The sequence below is a fragment of the Rousettus aegyptiacus genome, unplaced genomic scaffold (assembly GCF_014176215.1).
Source record: "Rousettus aegyptiacus isolate mRouAeg1 unplaced genomic scaffold, mRouAeg1.p scaffold_m13_p_14, whole genome shotgun sequence".
Taxonomy (NCBI): Eukaryota; Metazoa; Chordata; class Mammalia; order Chiroptera; family Pteropodidae; genus Rousettus; species Rousettus aegyptiacus.
The window spans coordinates 55211025-55233552 of NW_023416289.1; the positions used below are offsets into that span (position 1 = coordinate 55211025).

Consider the following 22528-nt stretch of genomic DNA (forward strand, 5'->3'; position numbering starts at 1 on the left):
GCCAGTGCGAGGGCCCCGGGCCTGGAGCACACCTGGCGGGTACGGTCAGGTGGGCAGTGGCGGCGAGGCTGGCCTTTGCCTCCTTCCGCACCCCAGCCATGCTTCCGGAAGGCTGCATCTTCTTCTCTACAGTGGAGGGACGCCTTCGGCTTTCTTGACTCGTCCTGTTTGTTGACAGCCCTCTCTACGCATGTTTGATGTGCCGGAGACACTCCGCGCCCACGGCACGGCAGCGAGGAACAGCGCCCCGTCCTATGGGTGGCCCCAGTCTGAGGGGCTGGTGCTGGAGCCACACGCCGAGTGAAGCTGCCGGCATCTCTGGCTCCGGCCACCGCACGCCTACCCACTGCTTTTGCGTTTGGACTGCTTCGATTTCAGGGTTTCTGAATGGCCAGGATTTGGGCATGACGCGTTCTTAGAAGTCTCTGTAGCACATCCAGTCTGTCTCCTTTATGAGACGGGTGTGGGTTGGAGGGCTACCCAAGTCCCACACCAATTAGTAATCCCAGTTCCTGCCCCCTCTCTGGTCAGTGCCTCCATTTACTCCAAAAGTGGTCTGGTGTGGACGGTATATATTATCTGTCCCCACCCCCCACCCCAGTTACAGGTGACGGTTTCAACGACGAGAAAGGATCAGGAATAAATGGGATGGGAGATGCCTGCCATCCAAGGGACTGGTTTACTTGCTTTCTGATGCGCGGACGCATGTAAGTGCTCGGGGAATTGGCTGGAACAAAATCAAAGCCCTGAGTTCTCACAGAAGTTTTCTGAAATCAGAGGAGGGAGGGAAGAAGTGAGAGGGAACGAGGTACCTTTTCGAACACTGATGGAAGCTGATTAACAAGCTCAGGGTTGCTGAAATCAAAGCACGTGGCTAAATCAAATCAAGCTAATATTTAACGTGAAGTTGCTGAATTAACCCTCCCCACTGGCACCTGCGGTACCCACCCGGGGAAGCCCAATGCCAGAGGTCTCAGTTGTCATGGAAATGCCGTTGTCGAGATCGAAACGTACACGGGGTTTCTTCAGAGCTCCGTGCCCAGTGCTGTTTCAGTATCGATGAAGGTCAAGAGCTTTGGTACAATGATAAGGTCTGCTCTGCAGGAAAAAGGGTCGCAGAGACTGTTGGGCGCCTAGGTAAAGGCCTGGCGAGCAAGAAGTGTGAGCAGGAAGTCGGTTGAACGGGTAGAACTAGAGAAGAGTAAGAAACGGGTAATGTTCGTGGGCGGCACCGGGAATAAATCTAAACGGGGTGCCATTTGTCATGCTAGAAGCGCCCTCGCTGCCTGCACAGCTGAAGCCGCTGTGACCTGTACGGTCACGCAGAGTCTTGGCGGGCACTCCAGAAGCGACCGGCCAGTTCCAGCGCGTGTGAGCCACACCGGCCGTGCAGGGGCGTCGTGGCCCTCCCCGCGGGAGCGGTGACTTCAGGAAGGCCGTGTTCCTGGGGGCAAAACGCCTCCCGAAACTGCAAGGAAGTCATCGGGGGAAGGGTGACGGCGGCACCGTTTTGCCCTCGATGTGCTGGAGCAGGGGAGAGCAACGGGAGTTCCCAGGTCGAATCGGCCAGTCCTGTGGTGTCATGTGGCCCTCGGGCCGAGATGATTTCACATCTTTAAAGTTATGGGGGAGAAAAATAATGAGAAGTATCACATTCATATGTCCAGCACTGTTCTAAACCTTTGCCTTCATCAGCTCATGCGATCCTTACGACCTCCCACGAAGTAGATTCTGATACTCATCTTACAGATGAGGAAACAAAAAGGGAAGATTTTAGACAGTTTAAGGAGAAGTAAGAGATCCCACAGCTAGAATTCACGTCGAGTCTTGTCTCAGACCTGCTGCTCTTAACCCGCTTCCCCATATGAAGAGCTCTCCAACGCGGTACGGGTAGGTGGAGGGTAAACCCAAAAGAGATATTCAGGGTAACACGCAAAATTACATTCTTCTCATTAATAAACCTGTTACTAAAAATTAGTCATCAATTGTCATTATCATATTTTTACTTTCATCAATATGCATCTGCATAAGATCTCTAATATCTGCTTTTGGCCCACGAAGCCTAGAATATTTACTGCCTGGCCCTTTAAAGGAAAAGTTTGCCGACTTGTAATCTACAGGACACAGAACCCTGGAGTTGCTGTGCAATGTGGTTGGAAAGGCTGGTTGCACTTCTAAGCAGGTGGGGAATGGCGTGGGTGAAGTAGCCTCTCGTTCTTAGAATTTAGAAAATATGGCCTTGAACTTTGGGTCTCCTGATGACCCCGGTCATTGCATCACTCCTAATGGCTGGTGAAGGGGTACAAGTCCTTCATCCGGATCTAACCAGAGGTGGCTACTGAAGATGCTGTAGACTGGGATGACTAGACGTTCTCCACTGGTACAGCTGGTATCCAGGCATTTGGGGGAGAGGGGTGGTCTCACAGTGACCAGAAAGCCTGTGGACAAGAACTCTGCAGCTGCCTCCTGCTCAGAGCGAATCGGAGACACCTGTGACCGAGTCTCCTCGGGAATGCCGATTGGACCAGTCCAGAGATGGGCCCCCCTGCTTCCCACGGTGCCAGGGCTGCTGCAGACACTTCCACTGCCAGCCTCGTGCTGAGAGGCTCTGCCGTGGATCTACCAAGCCTGGGCCCCTCGCCCATCTGTGCACTTGGCCAAGTTCCGCCAGCTCCTCACGTGGAGAAGGACGCAGACAGCACAGCTCAGTTTGCCAGCAACGACGTCAGGAGGCTCCTCGCCAAGGAAGCGCTGGGCGAGGAAGAGCCCCTCGCAAGCCCTGGTCAGCCGCACCTGTTCTAGCCACAGGTGCTCGAGGCTCCAGACGCCACATTTTCGAGGGGCCCGCCCCTCCCCTGTCTCCCTGATGTGCTGCCTCCTCAGAGCTGCTGCATCCAAAGCCAGACCCCCGATACATGCCACGACGCGGGGGAACCCTGAAAACGCTCCGCTGCTCGGTGAAAGAAGCCAGGCGCAAAAGACACGTATCGTATGGTTCTGCTTACATGAAATACTTAGACTAGGCAAATTCATAGAGACAGAAAGTAGAATAGAGTTTACCGAGGGCTGTGAACAGGAGGGACCGGGGAGTTATTGCTTAATGGGTGTAGAGTTACCATTTGGGGTGATGAAAAATTTTTAAAGGTAGTGGTGATGGCCACACAACATTATGAATATACTTATAACACTGAACTGTACACTTAAAATGGAAATTCTATGTTATGTATATTTTATCACAGTAAACACACACACACACACACACACACACACAACTTGAAAACCCTGTTGGAAGCCTCTGTTCATATGACTGCCCCCAAATAAGTCACCCCTTTGGTTGCTTTCCCCCCCCCATTCCCTGTCTGTGGGGACATATACTTATGTGTCTTTGGGGGTCAATAGGCAGGAACCCCAGTGGTTTATACGCCAACTGGAAAAAAGCCCTTTGTATCTTCCCAAAACCATAAAGGAAGAACCAGCTGTAAATTCATGAACTGTGCTTTAGTTTAATCACCTAGTCTCAAGATTACTCGATGGTTTAAGTTAGGTCCAGACTCTTAAAGCTGTCAGCGCCCCGGAGGTCACTTACTGAGCCTGACTCTCCGGTGAGAAACCGAGAGCATGGGAGATTCTGACCCAGCTATGAGACCTCCGACACACTGTGCGTTACCTAACCTGTCGATGAACGGACTTGGGTGAAGAGGCCAAACAGAAATACAGTTTTCAAGTGCACTAATTGCATTTTACTGAAAAACAGGCCCAGCCATGCATGGTTTTTGTTTTGTTTTGTTTTGTTTTAGCCATATGTAGACCTTTAAAGTCGTCAGCCTCCGTCATCACCCTGAGAATCCTTATCCGGGTCCCATGGATACTGGTTTTTACCGATATCATACCTTGTTTTATAGACTTCTTTATGGTGTGCGCGGTGCTTTCCCGTGTATTTCCTCATTAGGACGATCTAAGCATGTGTGTTGCTGTGATTTCAGCACGTTGTGAATTATCTTTAGCAACTTTTTCTCACTTAATCATCTTCTTCTGTCACTCAAACCGCAGAGGTATCAGCCTTCCCCCATCGCAAGGAGTGGAAGCTCATTTTAATAACACTGAAGGCAAGCCATAATTAGGGAGAAGAAATCCTTTGCCGATGGATGTGATTCGTTTTGAGCCGAACGTCTGCAGTCTGAGAGTCTCTGGGTTTGACGGTCTTGCCCCATTCCGTGGCTGAGAGGCGGGACGTGTCTAGAACAGGTGTACTTGATAGTCAGGAACGGGGCATGGAAACTAACTGCAGGGAGGACTTTGGAAGGGAAGTCCCACGTAAGGTTGGCGTCAGGTTGGCGTCAGGTTGGAGTCACTGTGCCCCAGGGGGGCAAGGCACGATGCGAGGCTAAAAAGGTGAACGAGTCCCCTTTGTTTGAATAGAGGTTTGATCATTATTCAGTTACAGTCAGGCTGACAGATGGGGAGGAGACTGTCACTGCGGAGAGGTTTGTTGGCCACCTGGATCACAAGAGGAGGGGACACCTGGAGACACACCAGGCCACTCAGGAGACGAGGTGGGGGGCGGGCGGGGGGACGTCTGTGGTGTCCAGGAGAACGAAGGCTGAGGCAGGGCAAGCGGGTTTAGGATTAGCGGGTTTGGATAATTTTGGGGGGCTCTGGGACATTAGGGGCTGCCCCTGGTTGCTAGTACCTGGCTCTGGGGTGATTAGAGCAGGGTGATGAGTGGCCCAGAGTGTGAGCCCCCAGGAAAGGAGATGGCGGGGGCGTGGGCTCTGAATCGGTCGGTTCGCCTCTGAAAGGTGCCCGTCAAGGCCCATTGTTTACTGCATTTAGGACCTGGCCGTGCCTGGTTACCTGAAACCGGGAAGATGCACGGATTCAGGGCTGTCCTCACCTGAAGCCATCCTAGATCTCATGAAAGACACTGAACAGAATTTGTTCAGGTTTGCTTTTCGTAGAAGCAGAGTTTTAAATTTTTATAACGTCAAATCTATCTACATTTTCTCTCACAGTTTCTGCTGAATTTAAAAATCCCTCACGTACATCATCAAAGATTTGATAGTCTCTTCCATTTTCTTATTTTCTTATCAATTTCTTATGAGTTCCCTTCTTTAAATATTTTTAATTTATAATTTTTATAATTTAAGTACATTTTTTAAACAAATTTTTAATGCGTGAAATTTTATATTGTTAGTATATAATATATAACATAAATTAATAAATGGCATGATATACTAATTACATATCATATACAATGAAAATTCTAATGCACATATGATATATCAATAATTCTATTTATAATTTTTTAATTTTTATTTATATTTCAAAAATTATTTAATTCAGTCTTTCCCAGAGGTTGCTCTAAGTATTCTTGGTGATAATGTAAGATGATTTTGGGAATTCCTTCGATAAATGTTTTTTCTGTTAATGATGTTCTAGTTTTTTTTTTTTTTTTTTTTTTTTTGGAAATGGGTATGTCATCATGGTACCAAACATGTATTTTCACAGATGGCATTGCTTAGAATAAGGGTACATTTCTAAAGATGAGCCATTTTTAAAACTAAGTAGGTAATAGGGTGGGGGACTAACGAATACAGCAAATTGGGACAGGGATATGTGAATTGCCGAAGCTTGGGAAACACCAGTTAAAGCCACTTGAAATTCATTTTGCTATCTCGAGTCGGGTAACACAGATAACGCTCAACTGATTCCCCCAAACCACCTCTAGACTGAACCAACTACTCCAAATCATGTACCAAATTTCTCACTGATAATGATTTATAAAAATCACGTCTCAGTTCTTATCCGCAGCACTTCCGGATGACATTTTTTGTCCTATTCACCTTTCATTAGTCTTGAGCTATTTTAATTACTGTTCTTGACTTGATGTCTGGCCCAGCTGGTCTTCTCTCCCTGCGAAGGATGCTAACCTTGAGAGATGGGGTCAGGGCAGGGGATGTCAAAGGTCAGTGGCATGTGGACAGCACAGAGCCCAGGAAAGCCCTTGGGGTCTGATCCAAGTGGTTTATCAGGTGATGGGGCCAGAGCCGGCCAGATATTCGCAGACGCCGAGTTAGAAGTCAAGAGCTCAGCCATCCCACGGGGAGATGGGAGGAACAAAAAAACGAACTATTAGGCATTGATGTGGAAGTGTGAAGATTAGATGATAGTTTGTGTAGTTAAGAGCCTGACTAGAAGTGTTGAAATTTGAGGGCTGGAGGGAGCTCCGGGATGGGACCCTGGGCGTAGCATCCTTCCCGCTGTCTGGTCATCTGGCTGTGAAACGGGCGAATACTGCCTGCTCCAAATAATGTTTAAACGACATTTCAGTCTATCAGGAAAAGATGTGTATATGTGTTTACACACACACACACACACACACACACACACAATTTGATCTGTAAGTACGCTAATCCTAAAGAGAGCTGATAAAAAAAAAAAAAAATCTAGACTTAAAACCAGTTTGGAGATAGACATTAACTTTCCCAACAGGTTTCTCATTAAGTCACATTATGACCTCAAATAGTCAGCTTTCCCAGGAATTGTAATCGTTTCTTTGGCATGCATCGACGCCTTGATTGAAAGGTTAGATGGAACTTAAAAAAAAAAAGAAAGTACAAAGAAATAGCTCCTCAAACCACACACCTTATAAGCAGGAGAAAAAATGATTTCCCTTAATCAAAACAATTAGTCTCACATACAACTTTGCAAAAGCACTACACAGGGCGCGGAGCGGACTAGGTACCAGGGGATGATAGGTCCATCGAAACCCCGGGCCAGCGTGACAGCAGAGCAGGGCGAGACTTCACGGCCCGAGAGCCCGAGTCCAGAAAAGAATTTGACACGCTGAGTGGACAGCAGGGCTCGGAAGAACCTCAGAATGCTTTTCCTCCAAAAGCTTTCCCTCCGGAGGGAGGAGCAAAGGGCCCCATTAGTCACCCCCCTCTTCCCCTCCTCCTCCCACAAAGTGACACTACTCCTCATTATTTCTCCCACCACCAAACGCAGCTCGCCATCACATTTGGTCAGAGGCGCTGTCAAGTCGCTCTTGCCGCCTGTGCGGAACTCCTAGCGGCTCAGGTTGGGAGGGGATGTGGTGAACAACATGTCGACAGGTGTGAATGAACGCAGGCGAACCCTGGGAGAAGGTGCTGAGCCGTGCTGAGTCATGCTATCCTGTGGGACCAGTGGGGGTTGGGGGTGTTAATCCCAGCGGACTCCGTCTCAAGACTCAAATGGAAGTCGCCAGTGGACACCTCGGTGCAAACCGAATGGGTGTCCGAGTGGGGGTGGGGGAGGCTCTGGGAGGCCGCCTTCCCCACAGAGTGCTTGGGTTTGAGCCTGGATCAGGATGGTGCCCATTCTGAAGCAGCCAGAGGAAGATCCCAACTGCTCTCTGCGGTTGCCCAAGGCCGGCTGTGGGATCTCCTGGCGATCGACAAGGGCTTTGCAAAGGAAAGCTGGGTTTATAAATAATGCATTTCCTTTGTCTTGCAGGAATTCTGGAGGCAGAGGTACAATCAGATCGGCTGTGAACAGCTTATATAGCAAATCTAATAGGTTTGTAAATTAGATTTTGTGTTCATTTGTTTTTGCTGTAAGGCAGCTATTAATCTGCTTCTCCTCTTTGCTGGATGGTGCCCTTCTTACTTAGCAAATAGATCTGTTTCGTTTCACTGTGGCTTTGCCTTTCCCTAGTCACTTTGGTGGGGAGGGGGGAGCTGTCAATAGAGGAGTTCATGAAATGGCCCAAGGTCTAGAGGCTGCAGAGATGGAAAGCTCAGGTGCTAAGAGTCACTTTCTGAAAAAGAGTCCACCCACTTTGAAGCACTTAGGCCACCAACGAGCTTATTCACGACTTGCATTTCTGCTGAGTGGTGGAGACTCTGAAGGGAATCAGGGCATTCGCCCAATTTCGCCGTGGTAGATGGCCTGTCCAGGAAGTGAAGAGGGAAATCGAGCATTCAGAAACTTTGCTGAGACCTCTTAAAAACAAGGAGTCAACTCGGTAGCGTGAACCTCGGTAAGTGGATACGCACTCTAAATCCTGAGCATTTCCTCACACGACAACCCTTGGCCAAGGGACAGCTCGATGCGGGAGAGTGAGCAAATGCTTTGGAAGCCAACAGACCCGGGCTTGTTACTGGCTGCGGCTGAACCATGCTGCCGAGTCCCCACTCGCCACCAGTGACAACTGTCCCGTAGCGCTAAGCCCAAGCTCACAGAGCAGTGGAAGGAAGAAGATGCCAAGTTATCGGACGTAACCAGAGGTCACTACTCAAAATGAAGCACTTGGCTTTTACTTTCTAAATATCCTATTTCGGTCGATCTGGGAAAGAGGGGCCCAAATTATTCAGAGTGAGGTCTGTCATGTGCCCTTCCATATTTTGGGGGGCTGTCTCTTGACCGTATGAGACCTGTCAGCTGTGTTCATTCCTGACCCTACTGGACTGATTCAAGCAACTGACCCCCTCCCCCCCGGCCCCATGTCTGCCATCATTGACCTCTTAACCACTTGGGAGCTTATGCGACACCTGGAGAAATACAGCTATACCTTGCATCTCTCTCCAGCCTGTGGAGAAAGAAGTTTCTGCCCCTGGACTCTGCGGTCAGTTGGGGTGGGGTGGGGGCTGCAGTCTTCTCGGGAGCCAAGCAGACCTGGATTCAATCCCAGAGCTTAGTAGCTGGGACTGTGGGCAAAGTCATCTCAACCCCTCTGAGCCCCATTTCCCTCACTCGAGGAGAACCATCGTGCAGCATCGAGGGGGGTTCCAAGGACCAAGACCTCTGACTGCAAGGCTCTTGCCCAGCCTGATTTTAAAAGCACTCGGCTGAGGCTCGCCTATTCCTGCGGATGGATGTACCCGCAGCATCGGAAGATGGCCACCGAAGAGGGCAAAGAAACGTGTCCCTGGAGTAGAAGGGATGCTGGGGACATACGGGCACACTCCCTGAAGAGGAGGACGTCAACTCGGCAAGCAGTCCATCTGTGTCTGTGCAACACAGAGCATGTACGACCGGGGGACAGAAGTGGCCCCTCGCTTTTACAGAGGAGGAGGCAGAGACCAGAGACGCGACGCGACTTCCCCAAGTCCCCAGCGAGACAGCGACAGAGCCGGGGCGCCAGTCCGAGAAGACCGTCCGAGATTCCGCGAGGAAGTGGAGACAGAAATGGAATTCCACCTCTGTCCACGCAACATCTCTCTCTTTCTCTCTCCTCCCTCCGTCACCTCGTGTCCCAGGGAAGCCTGGAAGCCCTTCTGGAGCTTTCGGAGCAAGTCCCCTCTGCACGCACCCGTGTTAGAATCCCTCCACACATCCTCGCGTCTTGAGAGATCCCGGGGCACCCAGTATGCGCGTTTCTGAGGACCGCCGCCCAAACCTGAATTCACGCTAAGCCGTGAGAGTCCCCAGCCACTGTGTGATCAGCTCGCCTCCCAGGAAGACGGCTCCTCGTCACAAACACCAGTGTTTCCATCACCTATGCCTCCCGATGTGAGCCGCGTGGAAACTCGGCGTCTTGGGGCGTGGCAGCTGAGTCACGGCCCTGAGGGTCTCTGCTCCCACCGGAGGCCTGCGCAGGCGGCGGCAGCGCCCCAGGGAGGCAGCCACAGCCAGCTCCCCCTGGAGCCTCAGGAGACGGCAGCCGGTGACAGGGACGGGACGCTGGCGGTCCTTGTAGGGTTCTAGAACCGCAGCGCGGGAGAGCTTCCTCTTCTGCGCCCACTTCCTGTAAACGGGGAAACTGAGACTCGGACAGACTACAGAGTTCTCCCACAGTCACGCAGCGTGTGGAATCTTCCCACACACCCTCCGCTTCTTTTCACGGAAGCAGCAAAAGTTCCGAAGGGTCCAGTGTTCTGGCCCCGCCGCAGGCTTCCCTTGAGCCTCCAGGCTAGAGGGGTCTGTCTGCCTCACTCCGAACCCTTTAGTTTTCTATCCTCCGCAAAAGTTGCTCCTGGCTGAATCTGAGACAAGCGGCATCATCATCTAAGGAGCCAAGAATATTGAAGAATGGACGTGTAAGGGGAGAATGTGCACAGACGAGGTGCACCCCCAAACGAATGCCTTCTCTACCCGTGGAAAGCAAAATACATCATTGGGTTCAAAGCCCGTCAAAAGGATTCAGCCTTTTTTTTTTTTTTTAATGTGGCTGTTTCAAGATAAATGCAAAGGATGTAGATGTTTGGTTTGGATTCTCTAAAGCTCCAGACGGAGTTGGGCATCACAAATCCAGTTATCCCTAGAACTGCGAGGATGTGCTCTCGGCCCAGACAAAAGGGCCTTCTACGTGGCCCGCACAGATCCTTGTGCAGCCGGCAGGGGCGGTCTGGCTCCTGCCCTTAGAGATGCAGCTGTAACCTAGTTTCTTAGAAACCTACTAGCATAGATCTCAAGCCTCTGCATTCGAGGGGGTCCGGTTATGCCTGGGGTTCCCGAGTTCCGCGGGAAGATGGTGGGAACCCGGAATGGCGATTTCCCCTAGGCGCACGGAGCTGGCCGGCTCCCTCCTCCATCCAGGCCCCCCTGAGACAGAATTTAAATTTGAGTTCAGCAAAGACTTCTTTATGGACCACCTGCTATGTGAGACCATTGGGGAGCATCGAAATAATTAAGGGTGCTTCCCCTGCTCTCTAGTCTAGAGACACAGCACCAACAACCCTGGAGAGAGGCAGGTGTTTTCAGGGGCGCCTGAGGCAGAGGAGAGAGTGATGAGGTCGGGAAGAGGGAGAGGCACCGGCTACGTCCCCTCGCCCTGACAAGCGTCTATTTTCTGCTGAGTTTCTAAACCATCATGTGCTACTTGGTAGCAATGGCAACTGCTCCTTGGAGCTTTGCTTTGAAAGTAACTTGGAGAAGTATTACTCTTCCGACAGCGACTGCTAGGTGTCTCTGGGAGGTGGGAGAGGAGAGGACGAGTCTGATCACCCCCTTCCTGTCTCCAGGAATGGATGTGGGTTATACCTTAGGGAGACAGTCTCTGCCTTCCCGAAGATAAATAGACTCCCTTCCCTTCTCAGGTAATAACTGCAATTTTGCTCTCCCGAAGAAGTTTACGTTCAAGCCCGAGCAAAAACAAAACTATTAGACCTGTCATTGGCATGCTAACAGATCCTGTCTACCCTCTCCCTTTTTTTTTTTTTTCTCTTCCTCCCCTTCCAGAGCTGAAGTGGTAATAAATGGCTCCTCGTCACCAGCTGTTGTTGACAGAAGTAACGAAAGCATCAAGCACAACATCCAGCCAGCCTCGGCCAAGTGGCGGCACAACCAGACGCTGTCTCTGAGGATCAGGTAGTGGTGATTACCTCTGCGCAGGGAGACAGGCTGGGCCTTCTGCGGCACAGGCCGGCAAACTGCCGCTCTCTGTCATCGAAAGAAGTCAGGGTAGAAAGGAAACGTTTACCTCCCACTGAGGCGGGTTTCATCTGTAAGCGGTCCATCGGGAAGAAAAACCCAAGGCGGGCCCAGCAGCCCGGCATGTGTGGGAGCGCCCTGCTGAGGTCCTGGGCTCGGAGGGAGTGGGGCGCTTGGGGCAGCAGCAGCGAGAGCCTGGGGCGGGGGGGAGGGGTGTGTGGAGGCCACAGGTGGCTTCTCCCAGGGGACCAGGGAAGCAGTCCTTCCTGTGCATAAAGATGTTTGCTCCTGCTTGGGCCTGCCTGGCATCTGTGCCCCCTTACTGTGGTGACAGTCCCCCCATTTGGAGAGTCTTTGGAGAGCTTCCCCTCCCCAACACACACACACACACACACACACACACACACACACACACTCCTTGCAGCTTCAAAAGGCTGCCCCTTCTCTGACAACGTAAAAATGAAAAGCCACAGCTCAGCATCGGGTGACCAGTAGCTGGCATGACACCCGACTGCAAAGGGGGTGGGGTGGGGGGCTCTGCAGTTCCTGCCGGGTGGCGGGGACGGGGAACTGTAGAGCAGGATCTGCAACTTCAGCGCCTTGGCCACTTGCCTCTGAGGTGCTGTCATTGACCCTGCGGAGACTGGTCAGTATAATCCGACCATTTGCTTCTCGGCACGGTGCTGGGGACCCCAGGTGCTCATATAAATCAGGCACGTTAGTGGGGAGACACCACGTGAGCAAAGTCAGGACTGTGCGGTGTGGTACGCACACATCGGGCGGCATTGCATCTTATAAATCAGTGGAGGCGACGAGACCAGCTGAGGAGAGAGGACTCCGTTTTGTAAGGGGACCGAGAGGGCTGGCCAGGAAAGGAGCCATGGGTTTTGAAGGATGATTAGGAGTTTGCCAGGCACACTGAGGGTGGCATTTGCACTCGGTGCTGCTGCAGAATGGGGCAGGAGGTTGGGAATGGCGGTGACTGGGTTGGTGCACCAGGACAGATGGGGACAGCCGTGATTACAGCGGTCCACATTCCCAGGCCATCGCCCTGGGGAGGCAGCAGGGAGCTAGGGGTAGGGGCACAGCGATGAGCCTTGCCAGCGGCTAACCGAAAGTGTCACCACATGGAGCGGGGAGGTGTCCCCTCCAGGTAGGCTCACGGTCAAAGTGGAAACGCCTCACCCCTGAATTCTGGAGGGTTAGTTTTAAAGGGATGTGGCAGGGGGCGGGCCTATCTGAACGAGCTGACTCCTGTCACCACCCCTTAGTGCCCCTTCTGAGGCCCCCTGGGTGGACCCTCCACCCTGGCTGTGCTGTGCGGACACCTGCAGGCCCACGTCACTGACCCCTGGATCGGTGGCACTGTGGAGTCAGGACGAACTCCTGCACCTGTTTCCTGGGGCTGCCGTGAGAATTTCCCACCGGCTTGGTGGCTTAAAAATAACAGAAACTGATTCTCTGGGAATCTCAGTTCTGGGGACCAGAATTCGAGCGCTCCCTCTGAAGGCCCTAGGGAGAAGCCCTCCTTCTCCCGTCCAGCTTCGGGTGGCTCCAGGGGGTCCTTGCCTTGTATCGCTGCGATCTCTGCCTCTGTGGTCGCATGGCCTTCTCCTCTGTTATCTGTGTATCCCCATTCCTGCCTCTCATAAGGACACTTGTCATTAGATTTGGGGCCCGCCCAGGTAATCCAGGATGATCTTGTGTCAAGACCCTTAATTTAATAACATCTGCAAAGATGCTTTTTTTCCCCAAAGAAAGCCACATCACGGGTTTCAGGGGTTAGGAGGTGGACACATACTTGTCACCTGTGAGTGAAATCCTCCACCAGCCTACCTGCAGTGCCCACTGGCCTTTCTCCTGCCACTGGGTAGAGAGATGCGCCCTCCCCCACCCCCCTTTTCAGAGAAGACCTGACTGTGGCCTTCGCAGGACACCCGCAAACACAGCCAGCCACCTGGGCAGGAACGATGTGCCTTCACCCAGCGGGGAAAAGAATTCCCTTTAACTTCCTTCAATTAACTCCCGAAAATATTCATCATAAAAGATTCCACAAATGATTTGGAATGATGTTTAATAATTGATAGCAATTCCTCATAATTAGTTAGAAATTAATCTACTCACAGAGGTGTTTACTTATGGGCTTTCTAGGGGCTCTCTTTGCTTTTCAGTACTTTGGGGTAAGTCACTGCAAAGGTTTTAGCAATTTCCAAACTGTATTAGTTTGTCCAGTTGTATAACCTCTGGTAAAACACAGTACATAAAAGCAGTGCCTCTGTTTTCCATCAAGAGATATAGATTAGCAAGAGATACAAATTAGCAACAGGGCCTTCCCCAGCAGGAGGGCAAGAGGTCCAAGCCATTGATAAGGACGAATGAATGGAAGAAGAGCATGGTGCCCTACTCAGCCTTCTCGCTGCCCTTTGGCTGCACAAGAGGCACCCGAACCTGGACACGCGTTACAGTCCCCCGTGGAGCGTTTGAAAGCGTGCTGAAACCTGGGCCACTCTCAGGATTGGTTAGGGTTTCTCAGGTGTCAGCCTGGAGGTTCTGCGTTCCCGATAGCCCCTCTACCCCCCGCCCCACGTGACTGGCTGTGCATCCCACTCGGATGTGCCGCAGGCCGGGAACATCTCGAGGCCCCCAGGCGCTCAGCCAGCAGTGCCACCATCTGTGCAGTGGGGCGACTATCTTGCAGATTCTCCCATTGGCAAAGTGCGTGAAGATTTGGTCCCTCTGTGGCTCTGAGGGAAAGTGACTGGCGTCACTGTTATCTGTTCTGGGTGGGGCCGGGGGGGGCGGTGCTCACTGCAGGAAACGAAATTCATTCCAGCTCATCTCCGTATGGAATTTCCTTCTCTCTCCGACTCGAATCATTTCTAAGACCTTTGGGGTGATGTAGAAAGGTCCTTTTAAGTAAAACTCCCAGCTAGGAGCCTCAGATTCCTGGGGGCCAGGCCTGCAGGGTTTGAGGAAAATGGCTCTGTTGATTCCTAGCGAACACCCTTTCTTTTCGTGACTACACTCCATCCCATCTGTGCGCTTTGCGGGATGATTCTAGAACTTTCCCTCTAAATCAAAGTCACCCTGGGGCCGAGAGAGCTGTCCTTTGATCGCCTTTGTTTTGAAACAACACAACCTGCTCTGTGGGACCAGGGAGGCATCGCTATGTATAAACCCAGAGTGGACAGCCCAAAGGGGGCCGGGAGAGCACACTCCGCATAACAAACCCCCTCACGGACTCGGCCTCTCAAAGGCGGAGCGGTGGGCACACCTCACGGTGCCCACACTCACATGCATGCCCTGCAAGGCCCCTGTGCCCAAGGAAGGTTGCCACGGGAGAAAAAAGACCCTCGAGGAATGAGGGGCACATGTCATTCTGCCTTCCTGTCCCCAGTGCAGGACTCCCTGCCCCTGAGGTCTGCTAAGAGAGGGGAACGCAACACAGGCGACCCCTGTCTGGGTTTGCCCAAGTCTCGGGGTCTCCTGGGACGTGCTGCAGCCAGTCCTGGGCAACCTGGGATGGCGGGTCGTCCTCCCTCCCGGGGCCCTCTGCGATGAGCTCGTGCCACGTCCTCGTGGAGTCATCTCCCATGGCAGTTTGCACACCTCACAGGAAGAAGGCGTAACCACGGCAGCCAGACTGGCCACCACCATAGCCACGTCTGGGCCATTTCTGACAGTCCCTGTCTGGAACCTCAGAGGGCACCTGAACTCTTAGCTCCACCCGCGTGCTGGCCTCCGGCAGCGCTGCAGGGTGACGCCGGACAGGAAAAGCGGGGTTGGCAAAGGGCAGCCGGCGACAGGGCGGCTTATCCTCCTGCGTGTTTGTTTGTTTGTTTTGTAGGAAACAAATCTTAAAGTTCTTGGATGCGGAAAAGGACATTTCTGTCCTCAAGGGGACCCTGAAGCCTGGAGACATCATTCATTACATCTTCGACCGAGACAGCACGATGAACGTGTCCCAGAACCTCTACGAGCTCCTCCCCAGGACCTCCCCGCTGAAGAACAAGCACTTCCGGACCTGCGCCATCGTGGGCAACTCGGGGGTCCTGCTGAACAGCGGCTGCGGCCGGGAGATCGACACGCACAGCTTCGTGATCAGGTAGCCGCAGCAGGGAGGCGCGTTAACCCGAGCACTGCCAGTTACCGCAGGGGGTTGGAGTAAGACACACGGGTGGGGCTCGTCCCCATTCTCAACCTGGACTGCACGTTAGAACATTTTTAAAAGTCCCAGTGTCCACACCAATTAAATCAAGCTGAGGGAGCAGAGGGGGCATGCGATCCAGGGAGCCAGGCGATTCTGGAACACAGCTAAGGCTGAGAACGGCTGGTCTAGGGCAGAGGTGGGCAGACTCTGGCTCACAGCCCGTTTTTATCAATAAAGTTTTATTGGCACCCAGCCACGCCCATTCATTTTCATATCATCGAAGGCTGCTTTGTCACTACAACGTAGAGCTGAGTAGTTGGGCAAAGCCGAAGAGTTGCAACAGAGAGAGTACACAGCCCGCAAAGCCTAAAATATTTATCTGACCTGTTACAGAAAAAGTTTACTGACCCCGGGACAGAGCCTGCTATAAAAGGTTCGTAAGAGAATCTCCTGGGCTGGCCAGAGAGTTTGCAAAACTCTTTGAAGTATTCTGGAAAGTCATGCTCTGCTGGTAACTTTATATCCTGGAGTCAAAATCTGGGGAGTGAGAGAGTAACAGAGAAAAATGGGTTTTGTACGCGACTGATTCTCACTGAAATATCATCTCTCATTTTTCAGTTGCCTGGGGACACACTGGGACACAGTTACCCAGGGCCCTGACACCTGACCCCCAACCCAGACAGACTCAGAAACAAGGCCTCGCTGTCCCCTGGTGAAAAGTAGAACATACAGAGCCTCGAGTTTCATCCCAAACTGTTCTCCGGCCCTGGCAGGACACACACCATGTCTCATGTTTCTGCTGGGGACTGTCTGAGGCAGAGAGAGCCTTGTGTGGGGGCTCTGAGGAGTGGCCTTATCCCGGAGCTCCCTGAACCTCAGGACGTGGGAGCAGACAGTGCGTTTACTCCTGTGTCCGCCGGGATTGCAGGGTCACTGAAGCCTGGCAACCAAACTAAAACGTCTTTTAGTTTTGTCATCTTTTGCCAGGTTTTGTCTGTGCTTGGCTTATCCAAGGGCTGAGTCCCCACTTCTCAAAGCCCTCTAGTCAAAACTTGAGGGAGGGAGAGAGGGAGAAGGGGGAAGAAAGTATGGCAGGTTTGTCTGACTGAATTCCTCAGAAGGGGCAAGGTTAGGCTGGGGTAGGGGTTCAAGGTTAAAGATTCGGGAAGAGGGTAAAAAGCCACCAGATGGACTCCGATCTCCTCCTGGGGGTACCAGGCAGCATTGACAGTGGCCTTTCTGACCCGGCGTCATACATATATGCAGTGACTATCCCGGCCCAGGCATTTCCAGAAGCGACGGCAAGCGGATTCTAGCCAACATTTTCATTTTTTGGACACTTAGGCAGCCAGGCAAGCCGTGTGATGTCCCGATTCCACTCTTGGCTCCGCTGCCTGCCTGTCAGGTGACTTGGTGTGCATGACACCCCTTGCTGGGCCTTTGTGGCATCGTCCGAAAAATGGACGGGTTGGGCTGGCCGCCTTTGAGGTCCTTCCGTTAAGAATGCTGCAGCCCAGGGCCTCAAAAACTTCAGAGAGCGTAACAAACCACCTGAGCCTCTTAAAACGCAGAGTCGTCAGGTGGGGAGTGGGGCCTGAGCTGTCAGGTCTGACCGTCCTTGGAGAGGCGTGGCCAGGGCTCGCCTCGCCTCTCCGCTGGGAGTCCTGTCCACGTAGGCAAGGAGAGAGCCGCTCGCAACAGCGCGACGCTGCTCTCGGGCGCCCAGGTCCGGCCCTCACCGTCTGCACGTCTGCACGTCTGCGGGTTGATTCCCGCGGTGTGTCAGGACAGGGTTCCGTGGACCCTCCGTGCGCAGACCCCGCGTTTGAGGCTGAGTGGCAGCCCCAGTTCCTTCGCTCCACCGGGCCCACCCTGCGGGGGTCCTCCCACCTGGGGGATCATCCGTGACCCCCAGCTTGGGGGCGGGGGAGGTCCTACCAGCCAAAACTCCGCACGGAGAGTAAAGTTGAGCGTGACGCTGTGCGCACTGCATGAGACGGCGTGTGTGAGTGTGCCCAGGACAGTGTCTTCACAGCAGGGCACAGGAAGGGTTCGTTCCCTCCCCTGCCTCTCTCTGAGCTCCGCAGAGATCACCCCACTGTTCGGCACCACCTCGCCTATAGCATGTGCCCCTCTGAACAGTAGCTCTCTGGGGGCCGCATGTCCCCACCCCAGCCACCTGACCCCAGTTGTGAGCTCCTGCAAAGCAGAGCGGTCACCTCTCATAGGGAGAATCGTACGAACAAATGCCCTGTCACGGATAAACCATCACGGTCATCGTCATTGCTTACCATGACTGGGCACTTAGCACTTAGAACGTGCCAGGTACAGCTCTACGTGCGTCATGCCCATTAACTTATTTAACTCTCACAACGACCCTGTCAGGAATGTACTATTTCGTCCCGACTTTTACAATGAGGAAAACTGAGGTACAGAGAGTCAGAGGTCACACTGCTAGTGTGGGCCAGGGGGAGGCCGTGGCGCAAGCTGCCTCGTCTCACCTGCGGACCTGCCCTCCGATCCCGAGCCCCATCCGCCTCCCCAACACATACCACAACTCACTTCATCTCACCGCTGTCCAACCGTTGTCTAAACTGCAAATCTGTCCAAGTCACTCTTCTGCTCAAGAACCTTCTTCGGTGGCTCCCCGCTGCTTCCGGAGCCAAGCCTCTGCCACACGGACCCTGTGACCGCTCGCCCCGTGTGCCTCCCCTGCCGCATCTCCGGCACGCGACACGCTCCCGTCAGACCAAAGCGCTTGCCTCCCCCGACACAGCCACACTGCCGGCCACCTCTGAGCCCCGGACACATTTCCTGCACCTAAAATGCCACCGTGTGATGCTTCCTAAACTGCCTGGTTGTAAGACTTACCTAAAGGCCATGTAAAAAGAAAACATATCAATTCCTAGGCTCGCCTGTTGATGAATCTGGATCTCCAGGGGACAGACCTGGGGAATCTGTATTTTTATCAAGTACTTAGGGGGATTCTTCTGACCTGGCAAGGTGGAGAAATGCTTCCCTAATACATACCTTTTCCGCTAATGGATTTCTGCTCATCCGGCTTTCTAGATGGTCGCTACCTCCGGGAAGACCACCTGATGCTCCTCCTTCCCGTAATAACAGTTATCGAGTTCTTACTGTGGTCCTGCAGTGTGTGTAGTGACTTCTTCTCTTCCTGAGAGGGGTGCTGTTCTGCTCACCATCACCGCTAAAGAAACTACTGTGGATGTTCCTTAGCCAGGGGAATCTCTCAGGAAGCCCAGAGAGGCAGAAAGGATTGAGCAGGCAGAAAGGATTCTGAACCCAGGAGTGTGCCTTCCGAGCCCTCACTCTGTCACCTAATGCGGCCAGATCACACCTGCCACTCGCGTGGGCATCTTATGGACGGAGGGCTGGCTGGCTTCCTCGCTTCCTTTCCCCCTGCTAAGCAGTGGATTCCAGGAGGCAGGCATTCGGCATCCCCATGTTAATGCCTAGGAGACGTGTGTGGCAGGAGCAGAAAGAGAAAGGACGACGGGCGGGGCCGGGGAGCGCAGGAAGCTGCCCTCTGTGTTTGGGGGTGAGGAGGAAGGCAGGAGAGGGAAGGGGGGGCAATGCAGGGAAATGCAAGCAGCGGTGCCTTTTTCTCCGGCAGGTGCAACCTGGCCCCCGTGCAGGAGTACGCCCGGGATGTGGGGCTCAAGACGGACCTGGTGACCATGAACCCCTCGGTCATCCAGCGGGCCTTCGAGGACCTGGTCAACGCCACGTGGCGGGAGAAGCTGCTGCAGCGGCTGCACAGCCTCAACGGCAGCATCCTGTGGATCCCCGCCTTCATGGCCAGGGGCGGCAAGGAGCGCGTCGAGTGGGTGCACGAGCTCATCCTGAAGCACCGCGTGGACGTGCGCACCGCGTACCCCTCCCTGCGCCTGCTGCACGCCGTCCGCGGGTGAGCGGCCCCCCTCCCCTGCCCCCGCCCCGCGTCGACTTGCGCACCGCGTACCCCTCACGGGTGAGCAGGCCCCTCCCCGGCGCTCCCACCCCCACCCCCACCCCTGTGTCGACGTGCGCACCGCGTACCCCTCCCTGCGCCTACTGCACGCGCCGTCCACGGGTGAGCGGACCCCTCCCCCACACCCTCTGCACCGCCTCCCGCTCCCCCCCCCCCCGCCCTGCACCCCAGCTCTGCCACTCCCTCGTCCGTCTTATGACTGCAGCCGGTCAGCCTGGTCTTTCGGGGCCTCCCTTCTTGGAGACGTGGCGGAGTGGGGCAAGTTTTCAGCTGGCGCGACGGCTGATTTTGACCACCCGGTAGTGCCTGCCCGGAGCGCCGTGCTGGGAATAAGCCCTACGGGGGCCACGGGAACAGGGGCAGGAACACTGGCTGGGAAGCAAGCAGTTCATAACGCGGGGCTCAGGCCGGGGCGGTTTTGTCGGTTGCGCTATCCAGGCAGGAGTAGAGGCGGCAGGCCTGGCTGATGGAGTCTGTGTGAGGACCTCGCAGAGCGAGGGAAAGAGGAAAATCCAGGATGACTGTGAGGATCGACGCCTGAGCAAACGGAGGGACCGTGGCACCGTTTTCTGTGACAGGAGAGCCCGGGAGAGGCCCCTGCATGTTTGGGAGTGCCAAGGAAGAGAGTTCTTTGGGGGCTTATTAAGTTTGAGATGCCTGGTATAAATACCCCCCCCACACACACACACTCCTGACCTCCCAGCTTGGGGCCAGGCCCTGGAGCCAGATGTCCATCCAACCGCATGGCGGTTCACAGTCCTACTCCAGGGACGAGAGAACCCACTGTGCAGCCTCCCCAGTGACCAAAGGACACTGGAACGCTCTTCACTCGGGCCTTGGCGTGACTCAGAGTGACCCTGGGAAGCCCTCTGAGTCACCGCAAAGGACTCTGGTCCTCATAAAGGTGACACCGAAGCCCGTGACCAGCACTGGTCTCGTTTGGGTGGATATGCACACAGAAACCTACCCAAGGAGATGCCTGTGTGGACACGGGCCTCCCTGAGGCCACGTCTCCCATCCTGGAGGGGGACCTGTCCACACTCCCTTCAGCATCCTTCACTGCATCCCTGTCCCAGAGTAGGGCTGCCATGGCAACCCCTAGCTGACGGATGTAGGATCCGTTCCTTAAATGCTGTTTCTTTCTGGAAAGAGGAAACGCTCCATGGTTTGGGGGTCAGAAAGGATGAGAGAGAGAAAAGGACCGCCCTTTGGTAAAGCGAGAAAAGGTCCCTTGGCAGGGAATGGGCAACCACCTGGAAGAGATGTATGCAGCCGGAGCTATTTCCAGCTCTAAATAACTCACTTTTATCTGTCAAAATAGCATTAAGCACCAGTAATAAACCCTTTAAACAAACAGGCTCTTCACCCTGAGAGCGTACCATCTCCCCTTGCGGGAACTCCCCAGAGGGGACAGAGACGGGTGGGGCTGGTCTCTGCTTGTACCAAGGGGAGCGGGGGAATGGACTGAATGGGATTTCGTGAGCCTTGGAATAGATTTCTGCCAATGGCTCTCTCCCTCTCTGGGGCCACTGGTTCTTCTTATAGGGTCCCGGGTCCGGTAGGTCTTTGGAGTTGAGGCCAAATTTCTTTTGACAGGCTGCCGCCGTGAGCTAATCTAAGAGGAAGAAATTTAGTGTGGACAAACGCCAGGTTCTGTACTTAGGTTCTAAACAACTGAACGGAGAGGCACGCAGCACCAGCTGTCATCGGGTGTGTGGTCGCTCAAAGGGATGTGCGATCTCAGAGCACAGTGGTGGACGTGTGACATCTTTGAGAGTCAGGGAGGTCAGCAATGGCCTTGTTTTACTCTCCCCAGTCAAATCCCACTGAGAAAAAAATCACGTTCAGGGTTATCGGGCTGGAGAGGGGCCAGAGTGGCAGAGAAAGTCACAAGGTGAAAGGTTGAGGAAGGGAAGAAGTCTCCGAGGAGTGTGAGAGCAATCTTTCTTGGTTGGGCGAATGCTGAAAGACTTCTAGAGGGATTCGGGGCTGCGCGAAAATCCGTAACACAAGGCTGCTGTCCTTGCGGGGCTCACGAATCGGCCTGGGAGGCTCTGGGTACAGAACTAGGGCTGGGGGAAGACTGACAGGGAGTCCGGTGTCATCTGGACACTGGGCAGAACCTCCTGAAATGAGCTGGGTCGCCCCTTAGGACTTCAGCCTCCTTGGGGATGCCCCGGCAGCAGCGAATGCCCCTTTCTGGGCCGTGGGGCGGGAAATCCATCCGCACCACACAGAACTGCAGTATCGGTTTGCTAGAGCTGCTGTGACAAACTACCACAGGCGGGGTGGCCTAAGCAACATATGACTTCGACACGTGAACTTTGGCGGGACACAATTCGACCCATAACATTTTGGGCTAGCTAGCCGCCTTTCCTACTCAGATCCTGGATCCGATGCACCTCGTGCCAGGAGAGTCTCTAACCAGCACGTACCCTCAAGACTCTGGCCCGGGCGTTGCAGGGAGCTGGCAGGGGGGTGCGGAGTCGCCGAGCAGAAGGCCTGCCCTTCCGCTCGTAGCACCCCCTGCCCCAGCCTGGGCAGCTCTTGCAGGGGACTTCTGGCCCTGCAGGCCTGCAGAGTGGCAGAGTGCCCGCCCTGGCTGGCTGCCGGCAGGCGCGGTGAGCAGCCAAGGGCAGGAACACCCAGGCAGGCGAGCGTGGCGGTGAGAAGTGGGAAACGGGGGTCGGCAACTGGCGGTGAATGGGTCTGATTCAGTTACAACCACGGGGACGGCCGTGACCCACAAAGAGGACAGGGCGGCCCTCGGGCGGGGAAGGAGGCCCATCCGACCGCCCAGCCCACAGGCCTGGTGCAGAGGAGGCCTGTGAATCGGCGCTTCATTAGCACCAGGAGGGCTGGGCCAAGGCCGCGGGACGGCACTGACCCAGTGGGCCTCTCCTCCAGGGCTGGCGCAGCGGATGAGCAAGGCCGGCCCCGCTGCCTGTCGGAGGGGAGCTCGCTGTAAGCACTCCGCCTTGCTGAACTCCGGAAATTACCTCCTACCGACAGGCGCCAGCCCGTACCCTGCA

General features: G+C 54.1%; 1 protein-coding gene across 2 annotated transcripts in view; it reads left to right on the plus strand.

Moving 5' to 3' along the window:
- The window catches only part of ST8SIA2 (ST8 alpha-N-acetyl-neuraminide alpha-2,8-sialyltransferase 2), a 46169-nt gene that overhangs the window by 18013 nt on the left and 5628 nt on the right, over positions 1-22528 (plus strand). The window contains exons 2-5 of one of the 2 annotated variants that reach the window (XM_016151677.2): positions 7498-7560; positions 11164-11292; positions 15203-15460; positions 19140-19433. In XM_016151677.2, coding sequence (XP_016007163.1) covers positions 7498-7560; positions 11164-11292; positions 15203-15460; positions 19140-19433 — 744 coding nt within the window. Of the gene's footprint in view, positions 1-7324; positions 7561-11163; positions 11293-15202; positions 15461-19139; positions 19434-22528 lie in introns of those variants that run through there. The other variant, XM_016151676.2, reaches the window with a different exon arrangement.